This window comes from Lotus japonicus, chromosome 1, assembly GCF_012489685.1.
Source record: "Lotus japonicus ecotype B-129 chromosome 1, LjGifu_v1.2".
Lineage (NCBI taxonomy): Eukaryota > Viridiplantae > Streptophyta > Magnoliopsida > Fabales > Fabaceae > Lotus > Lotus japonicus.
Window position 1 is genome coordinate 74,716,136 of NC_080041.1, and position 20,540 is coordinate 74,736,675.

Genomic DNA, 20,540 nt, shown 5'->3' on the forward strand with positions numbered 1-20,540 from the left:
TCAGTGCTTGCTATTGCTAATATGTACTCTCACAGTTACACACATACACATATGACCCCACCCTTCGTCCAATTGTTTTTATTTTTTTTTACAGTTGATGCATGATTGCGTGGTATTTTAACTCATAAAAATAGCAAAATTGAGTTATACAGGATCCGAGACCCTATCGTTTTTTTTTTTTTTTTGAAAGTAAACTGCAATTCTATTAAATGCCAATTGGCTCCAGAAGAGTTACATCAGAAATAACGAAAGGAAGAGCGGCATCAGGAACTTCTTCAACCCATACAAAACCAGCATAGGTTGCAGCGTTCCTAGCCAAAGAGTCTGCAACAGTGTTACCCGTACGTCTAACAAAACTAAGATTAACATAATCAAACGCAGAAACTAATAAACGACAATCTGAAATAATAGAACTAAGATATGATCTGCCGGCCTCCTTCGCTTTCCAAGCCTTGAAAAGTTGTAGACAATCAGTTTCCAGTAAGATCCGGCGAAATCCTAAATCAATAGCCAATTGCATAGTCCACCTCATGCTCAGGGCCTCCGCCAGCAAGGGAGAAATAGTAGAGAGAGGATAGGAGCAAGCTGCTGCCATAACTTCTCCCTCGCTATTCCTCGCCACCATGCCCATCCCAGCTGGACCATCAACAAGGAAAGATGCATCAAAATTGCATTTTATAATACCTGGACCAGGTCTCCTCCAACGCGCAGGGAAAGCCACTGCTGGTGCACTAGCTTGGTCGCGAACCTGGACCTCCTCCATGAGAGCACGCGCACGTCCAAGGACAACATCCGTGATCACCTCTCGCTGCTGAAAGCATTTATGATTCCGTGCTTCCCAAAGAGCGTAGACAATCGACTGGGCCATGGCAGCAACCTCGTCGTCACCAAGCTGAATCACGACCCTCCAAAACTCTCGGAACGACGAAAAAGAGTCCCCCCTCACACCAATCTGAGACGCGAGCCACACTCTCTTCGTTGTTGGGCAAAGCAAAAAGAGATGATCCTCATGTTCCATCGCTGAAGCACAGAAGTTGCACCCGGGATCAACGTCAACACGGCGATGAAACAAACGCTCGTTCAGCGGCAAGTACCCAGAAATCGCACGCCAACAAGTCTCTTTGCACCGGGGCAAGGCTCTAGTTGCCCAGAAATCCTTCCAAAACCGAGGCTCCATTTTGGACGAAGACGAGGATGTCGCTTGGTCTCTAGCAATCAACTGCCGCATGAAATTATAGCCTCCCTTGGACGTGTACTATCCATTAGTGGAGTCAGGCCAACATAAAGCATTCATGCCCCCATGCATCCCTAGAGGAATTGATAAGATTCTATCCGCGGAACTTGGGTTAAAGACCATTTCAATCAAGTCTTGCTTCCAACAATTGTTGGCAGGGTCAATAAGAGATGACACATAAATTAAATTATACTCGTCAACCAAATCTTGGCGGCAAACAAGGGTAGCTTCTCCCGGTACCCAATTGTCCGTCCATATGTTAACCGTGGACCCATCACCTATCCTCCAAATCCCTCCTCGCTCAAACATCCAAGCCGTTTTCAGGATACTCGTCCATGCATAGCTTAGACGATAACCTTTTTTAGCCTCACGCATGGAGCAGGTATTAAAATAAGCTCCTTTATATACTCTAGCAACCAAGCTCTCTGGGGGAGTATAGATACGCCACCAATTTTTTGCCACTAAGGCCATATTAAAAGATTTGAAATCTCGGAAGCCTAGGCCTCCCTCTGCTTTACTTTTGCTCAAGTTTTCCCACTTTGTCCAATGAAGGCCACGCTTAGCAGGATCCCCACCCCAATAGAATCGAGTTATCATACTGTCAATATCTGCACAAATAGCATCAGGTAAAATAAAGCACGACATAACATAGCAGGGAATAGCCTGGGCTACTGACTTAATCAAAACCTCACGCCCAGCTCTCGAAAGGAATTTTTCTTTCCAGCCTTTAAGTTTTTTCCAGACTCTATCTTTGACAAAATTGAAAATGTGGGTTTTTGACTTACCAATGATAGTCGGCAAATCCAAATATCTGTCATAGCTTTCCACCGCCTTTACCCTCAATAGCTGTTCAAGCTCATGAAAACGATTATTAGCCACATTTCGGCTCACAGAAAGCATTGGCTTGTCAAAGTTTATCATCTGGCCAGAGGCACGCTCATAGGTCCCAAGAATGTTTTTCACACATTGGGCCTCCTCTACCGTCGCTCGTGCAAACAAGACACTGTCATCTGCAAAAAGCAAATGAGAAATAACAGGCGTGTGCCGACTAATTTTAATACCACTAATCTTAGATGACAACATAGCTCGTTCAATCAAAGCTGAAAAAACTTCTCCACAAAGGATAAAAAGATAAGGGGACAACGGATCCCCTTGCCTTAGGCCTCGCTAAGGAGCAAACCTTGGCTAGGGGTTCCCATTTAGCAAGATAGAAAAGGACACAGATGTCACACAGTTCATAATCAGGCTTACCCAATTATCCGGAAATCCCATGCTTCGTAACACTGACTCAAGAAAAGACCATTCAATACGGTCATACGCTTTGGACATGTCCAGTTTTAGCGCCATAATGCCATTTCGGCCCGAGATTCTTTTCTTCATATAGTGAAAACATCCGTATGCTATTAAAGCATTATCAGTTATCATCCTTCCTGGAACGAAAGCACTTTGGCTTTCACTAATCAAATCAGGCAGATCAGTTTAAGTCTATTAGCCAAGACCTTAGTAACAATCTTAAATATTACATTGCAGAGGCTTATTGGCCTAAATTGTGTTGCATGTTCAGACTTTTTTATTTTTGGGATAAGGACCAGTAAAGTATGATTGATCGTACCTAGAGACACCACTCCGCTCAAAATTTTCAAACAGAACTCAGCTACATCGTCCCCAATCACATGCCAGAATTTTTGATAAAATAGGGCAGGGAGGCCATCCTCTCCCGGAGCCTTTGTTGGGTGCATCTGAAAAAGAGCTTCCTCTATGTCTTCCCTCGTGAAAGGCTCGCCCAGGATCCCCAAGTGTACTGTAGTAATACGACCTGCAACAAGAGAGGAAACTTCCTCGATACCCGAAGGGTGGGAGGTTGAAAACAAATGAGTAAAATAGTCCATAAGGACACTCGAAATGTCACTATCATCCTCATACTTTCTTCCTCTGTCATCTCTAATAAGCTCTATCATGTTTCTTTTCCTTCTCTGGGACGCCTTTTGATGGAAAAACTTCGAGTTTCGGTCCCCGTGCTTAAGCCAAGTAGCTCTAGACCTCTGGCTCCACCAAATCTCTTCCTGTTCAAGTAAGGAATCCAGCTCCTTGCTAGCCTCTCTTGTGGCCAATATTACTTGCTCTGTTTGTGTTTTCTTCTGAAGGTCATCCACTAGTTTACTCTGATCACGTATCTTTCTAGGCAAGTCCCCAAATTTTGCCTTCCCCCACCCATCTAGAGCCCTGCTAACCCCTGACAAACGGGATAGAACATCATCACCCCCGGCACACCAAGTCTCTGTCACAATTTCAGCACACTTCTCCCCTTCTCTAAGCCACATCTCCTCAAAACGAAACATACGTGTTCTCTTCACCTCTTTCTGCGGCCTCCGATTCCCACACCACAGCAAAATAAGGCTATGGTCAGATTGGTGCCTCATGAAATGTGTCACTGAAGAGACCGGACACAATCTATCCCAATCCTCATTAACCAACACAAAATCAATTCTCTCAAGAATGTTCCCTGGATCCCTATTGTTGGACCAGGTGAATTTGTTACCGGTGAAATCAACATTATGCAAGCCCATTTCTGATCGCATGTCAGAGGACCACTGTATATGTCTAAGATTAGGCAAATCACCTCCCTTCTTGTCAGATGGCTCTAGAATGTCATTAAAATCTCCAATAACCAGGCAAGCTGCAGAAGCATCAGAAATTAAACCTTTGACAAGGTTCCAAGTCTCTTGTTTCCGTCCTTCCTCAGGAAAGCCATATATACCGACCATAGACATAGGAGTCTGGTCCTCAGGGTGCAAAATAGTGCACAAAATATGATGCAAAGATGCATTTATAACTTCCAACTGGAGATCACTACGCCACCATAAGCACAAGCCACCTGCTCTAGAGCGCCCACGACCTGCACAGTGAACAGGAAAAATATTAGACAAACCACACATACCTATATGACGTAAAGCCTCAGAGGTGTACAACTTGGTTTCCGAAAGGAAGACCACATCGGGATCTTTGGAGTGGATGAGTTTTTTCAAAACCCGTACTGTCTGTAGGTTCCCAAGCCCACGACAGTTCCACGCTAGAATCTTCATTGAGGTGGGCGGGACTGCTCGTCTGCAGTCTCCGCCAATCCCAATCCAATATCAGTGCTCTTTTTCTTCAAAGGAGGTGAAAAACCGGTGCCCAACGGCCCTAGTATGGAAGAGGACCCACTCGGCCGCTTCATGGGAGTGTAACCATGCTTATCAACCTTTCCCCCACCTTCTTTTATAACTACACCTCGTGCTGCATTCCTTGGACCTTTCCCTGTTTGTTTGTATAGAGAATGTGGGCTTCGGAATTCAAAGTCATTTGGCTTTCCCTTGCTGCTACCCTCATGCTTCTTCCCTTCTATCAAAATATCTTTATTCTTGGTATCACCTCTTCCTTTTGTCCCTTTATTCGTTGTACCTTTTGCATCTTGGTTTGGTTCCCTTTGGGCGGGAGGAGCAGTTTTGTTGGGCTCTTTCACACCTGTTTCATCAATCTTTGGCAAAGAAACACTTCGTTCCTCCATATTATCCTCATCTTCCGGCTTCTCTATCTGTTCCTCTTCCTCTTCATAGCTAGCATCATCCCGACGGCCTCCATAGCGGCGATCAACTTCTGAATCAGTCCTAAGCCAGTTGCCATATTTGTTGGCACCACCATCATCTTGTTTCTCACAATCTTTGATCACATGGTCCAGCTTACCACAACGGTAACAAAAATTAATCAACTTCTCATATTTGAATGCAACCTTCGTAGCGTTCTTCCCTTTCACGGTAACCATTTGTCCTCTTTTAAGCGGCGTGTCGATGCTCAGCCACACTCGTATACGTAGGCAAACTCCGTACCGGTTACCCTTGTACTTATCCCAGTCAATGAAACCTCCCAGAGATTCCCCTATTGAACGAGCCATCTTCTCCGTGCAGAGCGTGTACGACAAACCATGCACCTGAATCCAGAAGGGGATTCAGGTTATAGGAATAGTTGTTGGATTCACGGTAATGTCGAACACAGCCAGGGCAATGAGCTGCCGGCTAAAGAACCACGGTCCCCCCTTGAGCACGAGGTCCCTGTCCTTTGCTGATGCAAACTTGATGGAAAATAGGTTCGGGCCAACATGACAGATGTCTTGGCAGTTCCTGGATTCCCAGTAGCGACACATAACGCTCCGGAAAACTCTTGGTTCAATTCTGTTCTAAGTCAAGACCCTTGCCACGAGCCAAACATCAACCCCTAGGTTTGGGTCGACCTCTACCTCATCAATGTCCAGAGTAACTGTTTCATCACCTTCTAGATCGAAGTCCGGGATCATCTCTTCATATGCCATATCGGCCATGGGGTCTGGTGCGAGTTCACAGGGAGAAAAGGAGAGGAGAAAAAATCTCTTGAAACTTTGCAAAAAGGGTTTCTAAACTTGGAGAGAAAAATCTCTTGAAACTCGTGGCTGCAAAAGGAAACCAGAACAGAGGGAAGACTAGAGAGCACCACGAGAAGAAGCGGCGCTGATCCCCCACGTTCTCACGTTTACCACTGTGTCGGTCTATGGCAGGTTTGGCAGCTGGTCAACCTGGGATGTGAAAACCCTAGCAGACCTCATTTTTTAGGATGTGATGATATTATATATATGTTATTAAACGTGCACTATTGAACAAAATATCATCAAGCTTAGTAAATAACTTTCTTGGTATCAAATAAAAAAACTCAAATGAGTGTGAATGATTATCATTATTTTTTTCTATCACTTTTTAAGATGACAAACACACACTTGCTCCTTTTTTTTTTTACTTACGGTTTCAAAAAACAGTTAGTTAGTATCCATTATACTTAAACTAGTTATAGTTATATATGTCTTCTAACTATAAAATTTTATTATGTATCTTGCATATGTAGTGTTTGTGAATTTTTTTCTTCTTAAAAATCATAATGCATGTTTGATACACATTAGAAGGAAGTCACGGTAAGACAAAATTATAGTGAATAGAAGTAATTAATTTCCCTTAAATTTTAAATTTGTTCACAACGATTTTTTGTTCAACGTGTCAAAACATACACCGTTCAATCCTGGTCCCCCCATATCAAAATGTTGGCTACGCCCCTGCTTGTAAGTACTAAAAAATACTACAAAATGACGGGTGTTCTGAAAAGAGAGTTTCATTGGTGGTTGTAGACAATCACTCCAAATACTTGAGACTTCCTACCTTCGTCAAATTGGTCTAAGAGGCAATTATTCGACTTTATCCAAGATAGAGTATGGGAAAAAATGATACGATAGAAGGAGAACTACCGTTCTACAATGCAGGTAGAGAAATCTTAAGCAAATCATAGCAGAAGCCATCCTTATTTACATTATGTGCTGCTTTTTCCTTCCCATTAATTTTTGTGAACATATTAAATAGATCAAATGTAAATTTTAGTGCAACCTGTATCTATAGTAGCTTGTATATATGTCTTATTTGAACCTTATCGGTTGTTATAGTTCTTCCCTGGAAAATTCTAAACGAATGTTGATATTGAGTTTGGTTCCTAGATCTGTCATATGAATCTCAATCTGATAGATCAGGTCTCTAGTTATGGTAGTAACTCGTTTAGAAGTTATGGGTTGCTAGAGGGTAACTTGTCCCATTGTAGCTAGTAAGTCCATGTCACAACACACATCGAGTTTGGTTAGTGTAAATTTTTAATTCTTGAGTTCTTTTCATAGTATTAAATCGAGTCATTAGATTCGGGAATTTAAGACCAATAGATAAGAGACAATCTTGGTTAGTTGAAAGATTGTAAGTACTCCTATAATTTTAAACACTTTGTTTCCTTTTGCAATGCAAAAAAGTTACTTTTTGACACTTAGTTGCATTTGTAGCATTTAATACCCACGTAAAGCAGGTGCAACAAAATAGTTATGTGAATTTACGAAGCTCAAAACTCAAAATATTTTGTGGTACCAACACAATCTGTGTAGTCAAAACAGCAATGAAAGGGCCACATCTTCATTTTACAGTTGCTCTGGAAATGGATGATGTACATGGTCCACCAGAAGTCATAAATGGAATTCCCTTGAATGTAGCCACACCTTTGTCATCAGTGAAAAGATACTGCATGGACAAACAACCCGTGAGCTTCTGAACATCATAACTTCAAGTATGATGACATATTGACATGACGATGTTTGAAAAGGAAAATATGACATTTCCACCCCACAACCAGAGAGATAGGAACAGGAGAGAACGGAGAGATATAATAGGTGATATGATGCGAATAGAAGAGAGAAATATGAAAACAAAGTGGGTAGAAATTACCGGTGTAATCTTGTCCAATTGTTTCTTTTTTGGATTAAGTACATCTTCTGGCTTTCCATCAAACCTAAATTCAAAGAATGACAAATATAAGCTAAAGCTGATTATCTCAAGCAAATTATATCCAAGTACAAACAATAAGACAATTTTTTTTTAATAATATGCAGTTTCTAGTAAGGGCTACACAGTTGTAACTTGTAATAATGAAAACGCATTCGTCAATCAATGGATTGATATACGTTAAAACGGGACCTCTCTCTATCTTAGTTTTCTACAATTCAATTTTCCTGATGGCTAGGTGATCCTTACAATGAAAATTGAGCTTATTATGATGATTAAGTGATGTCTCCACTCTCCAGACCCGATGGCGTATAGGTATACATTACAAGGTGACACGGTATTTGGCAAACTATAAAGAGGATATATCAAAACTATATGGGTTCGTAAACATAATCTGTCTCCTTTCTACTTTGCGACATAATTCAAGGTAAATTGCTCCCGTTTAAGACAATGGGCAATCAAAAAGGGAAAGAAATTGTCATTATTCAATAAGGGCTTTCCCATTCAACCTGCATCCCATGCAGTTTAGAACCAGATATTTTTGCAGGCCTGTTAAGCACAACTTTAAGAACCAGGTCCATTATGGACAACAAACCAAAGAACTAGCCTGCTAACCAATCTCTTTTAAAACTAGCTCTCTTGTTCAACGATTAAAAAAAAGTTTCCATGCCTAAATGGCTCAATGACCCATATTGTGAGAACAGGATTCAAACTCACCAAGATCATTTATTAACAACCCATATCAGGTTGGGCTGGTCCATACTAGGTTAGCCTGTTACCTACTTCTAATTAAAAATAACCTAGTTTAGAACTAGTCGAAGACCATGAAACTAAGAACTTCTGAGCTACCAGCTAAGATATAGTTGGATGGAATAGTGATGCTCACTTCAAATACTTTATCTAGAGGATTTGAGCAAGCTACTCAAGTAGGAAATACATGTCTGACTGCCTTGTCAAAATAATTTGGAATAGCATACCCGGAAAAAGTAACTCGCTCCCCAATTTTAGCTCCTTCTGGAGGAAGCAAGGGCTCCACAACTGTGGGACCTTCATTGGAAGCACACAAGACCTGAAAGAGGAGCCAAATACATACACAGCCAATAAGACTACTTAACCATGAGACACATACTGCAAAACAATGTAACTTGTGTAATAAGTATGAGCATGATAAATAAAAACAAATACCAGTCCTTCAGACATCACATCCCGCAGTTTTCCAGGCTTAACATTAGTAATGAGTACAACACGTCGGTTCTGTGCAGTAAAGTCAAACAGATCGACCATAAGGAAGAGTCTATTACAATTCAAAATGAATACAACCAATCATCACACTTAATAAGGTAACTATATTACCGTCAAATCATCAGGAGTGCAATACTTTGCCAAACCACTGACTACCTGCCGCAATTTGGCTTCCCCAACATCTATCTCCTCAACTAGCAAACTGCAACATTAAAGTCCATTGATATCAATATTTATCTAAACAGGTGCTAAACATGTTATCAAAGTACAGAAGTATCAATTCTTTTACTGCCAGCTTAACATTCTGTTTAATTATAAAAGATTTTTATCGTAAAGATATGCGAAAGAACCTATCTGCAGATGGATGCTTCCAAGCTTTGCGAATTAGTCCAACTTGAATATTAAGCAAACTGACACTGACTTCATTATCTTTCTCAGCCACCTCTTTATCAGAAGATTTTGCCTTGGGTTTACTTGGTTGTTTCTCAGCCCCCTCTTTATCAGCAGATTTTGCCTTGGGTTTACTAGGCTGTTTGTCTCCTGTTGACTTTTCCTTAATCTTTCAAAACAAATGAAATTAAAAGTAAATCCAGAGTGAAGCAACAGTATTAAATTGAAATAACAAAAGTACAACAACTAACTCGATCTTCTCTAGTAACATATATCTGACTGTGCATATAAATACCAACCTTGAAGGAAATTCATAAATGAATGTTATCACACACCAGCATTTCCAGTCTTCTACATCAAGAATTGTCAGACTGAAACTAAATAAGGATTTTAAATTGATTTACTGTTCTTGGTTTCTTACTGTGTCATTTTACCGACAAAACTACTGTTGTCGGATTTTGACTAAGATGTTAAATTTTAAAATATAAAATTACTAAACATACCTAAAGATAAGGATCAAGATGGGTGTAATATAACAGTTGTCTACCCAACATGGACAACACCGACTAACCTACATTTTTCCCCACAAGCCTTTGTATCACTCACATAACCGCATACTGTCATGTCATAATACCTAAGGTTCTCCTCCTATGGACAAAAATAAAAGCATTATATAAAAGGAATTAACACTGGTCTTATCGAAAAGAAAAAGATCAACTTACCTCAGCTTTGTTTTTATCCTTGCTTATGTCTGCTTCTGGCTTGTTTGTATTCTTTATGCTTTGCTCAGTCTTGTTAGTTTTTGAATCAGCTTCCACAGCTCCAATAGATTTTGTTACCTGCAAAAAGAGGGGAAACTGAAAAAAGTAAGGGACTAACCTTAAACTTGACAAATCCCTATATGCATGTCTTAAGGTGCAAATTATAACTTCTGAAGACAAGTCGACGGGTATGAAAACACCATTCATTCTAAAGAGATTTTGTAATTCTTAAAGGATACTTCATTCAACAACAAAGTGAAGGCCATTAAATTGTAGAAGTAGTTGATATTTGAGGTTTTCTAGTCACACTTTCAAATTCAAGGTTTTATAGTTACACTTTCAGATTTTATAGCAGTAGATAGAGTGGCATTTGCAAACCAAAAGACAAAAGCTATATACTTCAGGAACTAAGCACCAAGTCAGATTACATCAAAATATTACATTAAAACCTAGTACTTAATACTAGGCCTATCAGTGTCTACATTTTAACTAATATAACTAGCATACTAGACGTTTCAGGTTAAATTACATTGAGATTTGTGAGTTCCCAAAAAGCACATGATTATTCCTTAGCCCATGAAAACACACTCACACAAATTCAACAGGTCTTTCAACACCAAGTTTTGTTTCAATTGGGACCAAAATCACCCAAAACTAAGTCAAGTAATAGATGGAGAATGTATGCCACATCAGCAAATAGTTGGGTCATGTCAACTACCAAGTCACCATGAAAATTCTTTACAGAGTGGACCCCGTCAAAAACATATTAAATAACATTTTCAAGGACCAAAGGGTAATTTAATCTATTTTTGTTGTAGATAATTGATATTTGGTTCTTTAATGGACTGTTGAAATCTAAAACATCAAACAAACGAAAAACTACCATCATAACCTACTTTTATTTTTACTATATTATCTAAAATATTGAGCAAACCAATGCCTAAAAATAAAATCCGGCAGTGGACATTGGGGCTTATCTTTGTTAAGCTATGAAGAAAACACTTTAGAAGTAATAAGGGTATGATTTCTCACCGGGGGATCAAAATCAGGCTTCTGCAACAATATTTCCTCGAATAAACCTATAAGCTCCTGCTTGTGCTGATGACAAAACAATCAATCAGAACAACTAATAAATGGTTTTTCCACAAAGGTGAGAAAAAAATGAAATAATATTTATATAGTGAAAGTTTAACATAGCTAGGCAAAAGTGCAATGACATGGAGGAGGAGGAGGAGGAGGAGGAGAATAGGATAAACACATGCTGATTATTTAGTCAACTTGCTAATTAACATACTGCTTATAAAACTGTTAAGAAATCAAATTAATTTCATGCAAGGATCTCAACCATTTAGAGCTGCAGCCTTGACGTCCTAGATGATCAAGCTCGCATCAGAATGAAATTGTCAGCAAGGAAATGCAAACACTCATATGCATACAGTAGAGAAGGTGTCTCCTCGGTAATAAACAGAGGGTACTCAATCATCAGATTACCTTATCTCTGCCTAGCAAATATGTCATAGGCTGAAACAGAAAATGTTCGGATGGACTTGGGTTCATGGGTGCCCGTTGTGGAATTAAACAAGTACAGATTAAGTAAGATTCAGATTGCAGAAAACATGATTTTTAACCATTTCCTATCACATCAAAAGAAGGCATCAACCAGTTTTTATTATCAACTATCAAATATCAAGGCCCATTGATCTACTTTCGTACTACTTAAAGATATAGTTAGCTTTTGAACTTTTCCTTTAGTAGTATAAATGAAAAGATGAAAATAAAACAAGCACTGTTCATCAAGGAATATCGTGTATGACTAAGTGGCAATGTAGTAATCTCTAAAACATAAACAGATATAATCATAGCATGCTTAAGGTGAAGCAATACCTGGATGTAGTCCATCCATCTCAAAACATGTGGCAGCTTTTCCTTGTCTGTATCTGAAATACTGATCTGGCAACAAACCAGATATATCTCGTTAAAACTTAAAAAGTTTAATGTTCATTCAACTAAGCAATTAAATTTGTTCTGCTCTGTTATTAAAGTTATATCAGCACCTTCCCTTTGGTGCAAACAAAGGAAGATTGATATAACATTGATCTAACACAAAGGCAAGATATATCATCAACACAAATCTAAAGTCTTATTCACATTGATGTATGCTAGAAGTAAGAATGAGAGAGCCATTAAAGACACACGCAGAAGCAAAATAATAATAAAAAATCCTGTCTGGCCAAACTATATTGGCTCAGGGGAATCCAGAGGCAGTTCACTATATTAGAGAGTATAGGTATATTGTTGATATGAAAATATCGGTTTCAATGTGTAAGTGTGTGCCAGCTGGAATGCCAGCTGGACACAACTGAAATTTCTGTTAGTAACAGCTGTATACAGCTGTCAAGTTTGTTAGAGTCAGTTATCTTTCTGTTAGAGGAAGTTACTGTTCAGTTAGCTTGTTCAACAAGCCACTGCATCCTATATAAGGATTCAATCTCTCATTGTACAATTCAGTTTTATCATAGTGAAATATTCAGATGCAAATTCTTTTTCTTTTCTCTGATTCTTCTATCATGGTATCAAGAGCCTAAGATCCATGGCTATGGATTCTTCATCACCTTCTATGCCTTCTTCTTCTTCCTCAAGCTCTCTCTCTCAAGCTTTCTCGCACAAGCTCAGCATCAAACTTGATGATTCCAATTTCTATTCATGGAAACAACAAGTGGAAGGAGTCATCAGATCACACAAACTTCAGAAATTTGTGCAAGATCCACCGATGATTCCTGAGAAATTCTTGACTGAAGAAGACAAAATCACAGAAAATGTGAATCCTCTGTTTGCAGATTGGGAGCAACAGGATTCTCTTCTCTTTACCTGGCTTCTTTCTACTCTTTCGCCTGCAATTCTTCCAAATGTGATTCAATGTGTGCATTCCTATCAAGTTTGGGAAGAAATCCACTCGTTTTTCAATGCCAAATCAAGAGCTCAGTCAACACAGTTGCGGAATGAACTGAAGAACATCACAAAAGGTACAAAAACTGCTTCTGAATTTCTGCAACGAATCAAGACGATTGTGAATACTCTTGCTTCGATTGGAGAACCTGTTACCTTTCGTGATCATCTAGAAGCAATTTTTGATGGACTCTCTGAAGAATACAGTGCTTTGATGACGGTTATCTACAACCAAACAACCTACTTCACGATCTCAGAAGTGGAAGCTATGGTGATTTCGCATGAAGCGCGATTCGACAGGATGAGGAAGAAACAACTCGCAGACACTACTTCTGCGGTGTTTCTTGCACAGGCGCAGAATTCACCTTCTTCTTCCACTGCTCCGGCGCCGCCGCCGCCACAAGCTATGTGGACTCAGCCCGCTCCGGCACCATCGTCAACGATGGCGCAACCTCCTGCTACCAGTGTCGCTCCCTCTCAGCCAGTCGATACTGCGGTTGACTCAGGATATGGAAATCGCGATGAACAAAATCGCAATTCTGGTGGTTATGGCAGAGGGCGTGGTCGCGGGAGAGGACGCAATGTCCAATGCACCTACTGCAGTAAATGGGGCCATGACGCTGCATCTTGTTGGTCGCGTCCCTCAGGAGTTAGTTCCAATGCTAATTCCAGTGCTAATTCTGCACAATCTGGGAATTCTGGTTCCAATTTCTCTGTTCCTGGAGTCAATTTAGGGTTTTCCCCAATGCAATTTGGGGGTTTTCCCTCTATGGCCAATTTTGGGTTTCCACCTTATGCTCCATACAATTCAATGCTTCCTCAGTATGGTTCTAGTGTTCTTTCACCGTCTAGCATGCCTCCATGGTCACCTTGGTGTATTCCACCAACTCCTTATTCACATGCTACTGATATGCAAGGTATGCAAGCTGCTGGCATGTCCTTTGTTCGACCTTGGCTTCCTCAGGGGCAGTTTCCAGCACCTACTGCTCAAACTCCTCAGTTTCCTAGACCACCACAGCAGCAGGTCTCTACTGGAATGCATCCTCAAGCTATGTTAGCTACTGTTCCTGCACACCACTCTTCACCTGTGACTTGGTGCCCTGATTCTGGAGCTACACACCATGTGACTAATAATCCAGGCATTTTTGTGGATCATGTTCCATCTTCATCACAAGAACAGCTTTTGGTGGGCAATGGTCAGGGACTGCCAATTCAGTCTATAGGTTCAGCTCTTCTTCCTTCTTCTTTTAATCCTACAGCTAGTTTAATTCTTAAAAAGCTTCTTCTTGTGCCTTCTATAACTAAAAATCTTGTTAGTGTTAGTCGTTTCGCCCGTGATAACAATGTTTTCTTCTCTTTTCATGCCAATCATTGTTCTGTTCATCATCAGGACACTTATGAACTTCTTCTTACTGGTACTGTTGGAGATGATGGTCTATATTACTTTGATGGACCACTCACCAAGGCCAGCTCACAACCACAGTCTTCTTCTCCTTTGTCTTCTATCCAGGCTTGCTTAGCTTCCAAGTCTGCAGCAAATAAAGCATCTCCTGCTATTGATTTGCAATCTGCAACTGTTTCTCCTATAGTTCCTAGTCTAGTTCCATGTAATAATGCTGATTCTGTCAATGTTTCATCTACTGTTTCTGATCTAGTTTCTTGTAATAGTGGTAGTGGTATTTCAGTTTATGATTTGTGGCATTCAAGATTAGGTCATCCTCATCATGATGTACTTAAACAAACCCTTTCCTTGTGTAATATTTCTGTTCCAAGCAATAAAAGTGTGTTTTCATTTTGCAAAGCTTGTTGTTTAAGTAAGCTTCATAGATTACCTTCTTCTTCTTCCAATACAGTTTACAATACTCCCTTTGAGCTTGTTTTTGCTGATTTGTGGGGACCAGCTTCTTTGGAATCCTCTTGTGGTTTTTTATACTTTTTAACATGTGTTGATGCATGTACTAAGTATACTTGGGTTTTTCCCTTGAAGAAAAAGTCAGACACTTGTGCAACTTTTATAAATTTTCAAGCCATGGTTGAGTTGCAGTTTGGACACAAACTTAAAAGTGTCCAAACAGATGGGGGAGGGGAGTTTAAACCCTTGACCTCACACTTTCAGAAGTTAGGCATCATTCATAGACTAACCTGTCCACACACTCACCATCAAAATGGTAGTGTTGAGAGAAAGCATAGGCACATTGTTGAAACTGGCTTAGCCTTGTTATCTCATGCCTCAATGCCTTTGCAATTCTGGGATCATGCTTTTCTTGCTGCCACTTATCTCATAAACAGAATGTCTACTACTACATTGCAAGGTGCTAGTCCTTACTTCAAACTGTATGGTCAATATCCAGATTTTAAGAGTCTCAAGGTCTTTGGTTCAGCTTGCTTTCCTTTTCTAAGACCTTATAATTCCAATAAGTTGTCCTTACATTCAAAAGAGTGTGTGTTTATAGGGTATTCCATTAATCACAAGGGCTATAAGTGCTTGGACCAATCTGGGAGAATTTATATCTCCAAAGATGTCCTTTTTCATGAACATCGTTTTCCATATCCTATTCTTTTTCCTACTGATCATTCTTCTTCTTCCTCAGCTGAATTTTATCCTTTATCTACCATTCCAATAATTTCACACACTGCACCACCTAGTTCTCCTGTTTTGGCAGCTTCTGGTCATTCCTCACCAGGTCCACAAGATTCTCCTCAACAACAGCAGCCTCCAAGTGCTACACTCTCAGCTGATGACCCTTCTACTTCAACTCCAGCAGTTGTTTCACCACCTGTACCTTCATCCTCTGCACAGTCAGCTGATACCTCTGCTTCAGTGGTTGCTGCAGCTCCTCCAGTGATTGTCAACACTCATCCTATGCAAACAAGGGCTAAAAATGGGATAGTTAAACCCAGACTTCAACCCACACTGTTGCTCACTCACCTGGAACCTACTTCTGTCAAGCAAGCAATGAAGGATACTAAATGGTATAAGGCTATGCAAGAAGAGTACACAGCTCTTATGAACAATGGCACTTGGACCCTTGTTCCTCTTCCAGCTAATAGAACACCAGTTGGTTGCAAATGGATTTACAGAATCAAGGAAAATCCAGATGGTTCCATAAACAAGTATAAGGCTCGGTTGGTGGCCAAAGGATATAGTCAGGTTCAAGGGTTTGACTATTCTGAAACTTTCTCACCAGTGGTGAAGCCTATCACAGTAAGACTCATTCTTTCTCTTGCCATTTCAAGGGGCTGGCCATTACAACAACTAGATGTCAATAATGCCTTTCTTAATGGAGTGTTAGAGGAGGAAGTGTACATGGTACAACCTCCTGGTTTTGAACACAAGGACAAGAATCTGGTTTGCAAGCTGCAAAAGGCCCTCTATGGTCTTAAGCAAGCTCCAAGGGCCTGGTTTCATAGACTAAAAGAGGTTCTCATCAGGTTTGGCTTCCAAGCTAGCAAGTGTGATCCTTCCTTGTTTACTTACTATTCTTCTCAAGGCTGTATCTATATGCTGGTGTATGTAGATGATATCATCATCACTGGGGCTTCTATGTCACTTATTCAACAATTAACAGCACAATTACATTCCATCTTTGCACTCAAACAATTGGGTCAGCTGGACTATTTTTTGGGTGTTCAAGTCACACATCTTTCCAATGGCAACTTGCTTCTCAATCAGACCAAGTATATTTCTGATCTCCTCACTAAGGTCAACATGCTTGATGCAGCTGCCATTTCCACTCCCATGCAATGTGGAGTCAAACTGTCCAAAAATGAAGGTTCTGCTCTCAAGGATCCTACTGAATACAGAAGTGTGGTTGGTGCCCTTCAGTATGCAACTATTACTAGGCCTGAAATCTCTTTTGCAGTAAACAAAGTGTGCCAATTCATGGCACAACCTCATGAGGAACACTGGAAGGCTGTTAAAAGAATTCTGAGGTACCTCAAAGGTACTCTAACTCATGGTATTCTTCTTCAACCTTGTTCCATGACCAGGCCTCTTCCTCTCATTGCCTACTGTGATGCTGATTGGGGATCTGACCCTGATGATAGGAGGTCTACATCAGGGTCCTGTGTTTTTCTAGGCTATAATCTCATTTCCTGGACAGCCAAGAAGCAATCCTTAGTTGCAAGATCAAGCACTGAAGCAGAGTATAGAAGCCTAGCCAATACTACTGCAGAACTGTTATGGGTTCAATCCTTACTGACAGAACTGAAAATTCCATTCACTATTCCTACAGTCTATTGTGATAACATGAGCACAGTGCTTTTGACACACAATCCGATATTGCATACTCGCACAAAGCATATGGAAATGGATATATTTTTTGTAAGGGAAAAGGTCCAAGATAAGAGTCTTCTAGTTCAACATGTACCCTCTGAACATCAAAAGGCAGACATATTCACTAAGGCCCTCTCCCCAACTAGGTTTCTACTGTTAAAGGACAAACTGAATGTAGTTGACAAGCAAGTGCTTTTGTCACCTCCTTCAGTTTGAGGGGGTGTATTAGAGAGTATAGGTATATTGTTGATATGAAAATATCGGTTTCAATGTGTAAGTGTGTGCCAGCTGGAATGCCAGCTGGACACAACTGAAATTTCTGTTAGTAACAGCTGTATACAGCTGTCAAGTTTGTTAGAGTCAGTTATCTTTCTGTTAGAGGAAGTTACTGTTCAGTTAGCTTGTTCAACAAGCCACTGCATCCTATATAAGGATTCAATCTCTCATTGTACAATTCAGTTTTATCATAGTGAAATATTCAGATGCAAATTCTTTTTCTTTTCTCTGATTCTTCTATCACACTATTCTAATTTTCGAAAAGCATAGTAAGTATGAGCGTATGATGAATATGACAATGTGCCTACCAGGGAAGAATGAATCACTGAAAACACTACAACATCAGCTTCAGAGGGTTTCAATCCATTACCCAGGAGCACAGACTTATCAGACAGTTCGTCATTTAATTTCTTGAGATTCTCAAAGCTTGCGTCAAGGGCCACAGGGAAGGCTTCTGCGAATGCCACCCACTTCAACACCTAAACATGAAGAATATACAACTCAGAATTATTGACAGAAAGAGGGCAAAACATACAAGTTCCGGGGAACATATCAATTTTTCTATGACACATTAAATATCAATTCCAAGGTCAGCATTTGATATCAATGCTCGAAATCATAATCAATTTTTGATGAATCAAGGGCTTTTAACTACATACAGAGAGTATTAAATATCCTGTATTAATCCAAAGAAAGAAGAAAAAGTAAAGAAATAGGGAAGAAATAAGCAAGGACACAGAAGCATTTAACCCCGAATGATAAAAATGGTGTGATCAATGCATATAATGGTGTTGCCAAACTGAGGTATAGCCATTTACCTCAACAGAGTGATTAACCTCCTGTCCAGATGCTGCTGCGATGTTCAAGTAAAGAGTCTTAATATCATTATCAAAATTATCAGCTGGAATAACACTCTGCAAGCAAAGATAGAGCACGAGAATTTCCATCAGATATATCTATCACATTGAAATGGTGAATTCAGCAAACATTTTCACTATCTACCAAGATTACTAGTTGGATAACAAAAACAATGATCTAGTGATCTCTAAAATCAATGACAATGCAGCCTACATGCAATGCAACCCCAACCCAGTTGAGTGCAGCACTAGTTTTGTTCTGCCCATTGAAGCAAACCCCACAAGCAATGATTTTTAAGTGATAAATGGAAATTTCTATGAAGAAATGAAAAGAAAAGAATGGTGGGCATGGCATGGCATATACTTACAGAATCCAATTGAAGGTGCTTGCAGAGAGCCAAAACCACCGATTTCTTTCTGCTATCAACTGCAGCCATCTCTGATGAGTGAAGAATGATGATCTGAAGCTGATAGTGTTGTCCTTTCAAGTTCAAATTCTCTCACTGTTTCTCTATCTCTACACAATGTTCCTAAATTATGGTTCAGCAATGCAGGGTTTTAGGTTTAGGTTTCTGTCTTGTTCATCTTCATTGTTGTTTTTGGATTTTGTTTGCTGCCCGAAACGGTGTCGTTGAACTTCTTTTTGATTTCATTATTGGGCTTCCCAGTATGGTTAGCGGGCCCAATAACTGTTTGTTTTTGTCTGTCAAAATATTTACCTACCAACAGTTTGGGCCTAAAATTTTTGGACAAAGAAAGCCTAAAGATTAAAACACTCACATGAATTTATTTTTCATATTGAATTAGTTTCGTTAATTTTTGGTTCTGGCATGAGTGAGCATGCTCTGATTTTAATGTTTTATCTGTTTTGCATTGCTGTATCACTCCTTGGTGTTGCAAGTGAACTTTCTTGAGTTCCCCCTTTAGAGTCGTAAAGGCATCAGGTTGGGCTCATTTGAGCGCCTCGTGTTTATGTTCAACTTGTAATATGTTTGGCTTTCCACCATTATCAATGAGGAATATGTTCTCCTTTGACAAAAAAAAGCAATTATTTATTTAAAATTTTGTTTTCAATTAATTTACATGCAGCTACTATTGAGTCTTTAAAGACAAAAAAAAAAGCTACTGAGTTTTCATCCTAAAAAATCACATTAAAGAGAAAATCACAATGAACAATCACAAAAGTTAAAGAAATTTGGTATTATTCATCGTAATTTTGACTTATTTTTAGAGTTCATGAATGTTTTTCACATTTGATCAATGAGATGATTCTCATAATTGGCCTTTGTAAATGTTATTAATTTTATAGCTCTTGTTCTTAGAATTTATTTTTCTTTAAATAATGATCTATGAAATCATAAGGTACATGTGACATATTTTTCCTCAATCATTAATCACATGACAATTATGAGAATCATCTCATTGATTCGCATAATATTTTGTGGTGTTTAGACACTCATTTTGTGACGATTTTAGACTGCCACAAAGTGAAAAACTTAAATTAACGCGTCTTCTTCACGCTCTAAAATTGCCACAAACGCAAGACATCTGCATATGTCACTATGTCACTAGTGTAATGTGGGCTACAAATCAATTTTATCTTAATCAGATCTATCATCTATATTGGTCGCTTATACTTTTCACATCAATTTTTAATCTCTAACTAAAATTATAAATTATTTCTACTTTTCACATAAATTTTTAATCTCTAACTCAAATTATAAATTATTTTTGTGCCCTTCTCTTCCTCCTTCCTTCGTCTTCTCTCTTTCCCACCAAAAGAGTCAAAAATGGTTCTTGATTTTGATAATGATAAGGATAGATAGGCAGCATTGCAAAGATTGAGGAGAAAATGCATTGCTGTAAAGGCTGCAAGTGAAGGATTTTGACCAACACACAATTGCCAAAGCTGTGAGATTCTCTTCCACTTTGATTTCGATCGAAAGTCGCATGCAAATGCTTTTTATATTTAAATTAAAGGGACCTCACGGAACCAGAGTTTTGGCGTTTCCTGCTTGGCCTTTTCACCACCATCTCTCTTGCCATTGACATTCCTTTTCACATATCAAGACAATTACTATTACGTTGTTCCATGTAGTTGTATATACTCCCTCCATTCATATTTAACTGTCAAATTTGAAGAATTTTTTTTTCTATTTAACTGTCCACTTAGTATTTTAAGAGAGCATT

The 20,540-nt window shown here is 39.5% G+C and overlaps 2 protein-coding genes across 2 annotated transcripts; both read right to left on the bottom strand.

Annotated features, from left to right (window-relative positions):
* Positions 1 to 205: 205 nt before the first annotated feature.
* On the bottom strand, positions 206 to 1,177 carry LOC130746148 (uncharacterized). The gene has a single exon (XM_057598696.1). The coding sequence runs from the start codon at positions 1,175 to 1,177 to the stop codon at positions 206 to 208; it is 972 nt and encodes a 323-aa protein (XP_057454679.1).
* A 5,835-nt stretch (positions 1,178 to 7,012) lies between these two features.
* On the bottom strand, positions 7,013 to 18,946 carry LOC130709978 (uncharacterized). Its single transcript, XM_057559120.1, has 12 exons — positions 18,719 to 18,946; positions 18,312 to 18,407; positions 17,802 to 17,972; positions 11,880 to 11,945; positions 11,028 to 11,093; positions 9,957 to 10,073; positions 9,195 to 9,403; positions 8,956 to 9,046; positions 8,788 to 8,856; positions 8,580 to 8,671; positions 7,546 to 7,609; positions 7,013 to 7,341 (listed from the first exon to the last, which is right to left on the bottom strand). Exons 1-12 carry the CDS (start codon positions 18,785 to 18,787, stop codon positions 7,237 to 7,239), a joined length of 1,215 nt encoding a protein of 404 aa, XP_057415103.1. The 5' UTR covers positions 18,788 to 18,946; the 3' UTR covers positions 7,013 to 7,236.
* Positions 18,947 to 20,540: the final 1,594 nt, after the last annotated feature.

Coding starts and splice junctions, on each gene's coding strand:
- LOC130709978 (XM_057559120.1), bottom strand. CDS start 18,787: ATGGCTGCAGTTGATAGCAGAAAGAAATCGGTGGTTTTGGCTCTCTGC. Junction 10,074..11,027: donor AGCCTGATTTTGATCCCCCG/GTGAGAAATCAT, acceptor CTCTTTTTGCAG/GTAACAAAATCTATTGGAGC. Junction 8,672..8,787: donor ATGTGATGTCTGAAGGACTG/GTATTTGTTTTT, acceptor CTCCTCTTTCAG/GTCTTGTGTGCTTCCAATGA.
- LOC130746148 (XM_057598696.1), bottom strand. CDS start 1,177: ATGGAGCCTCGGTTTTGGAAGGATTTCTGGGCAACTAGAGCCTTGCCC.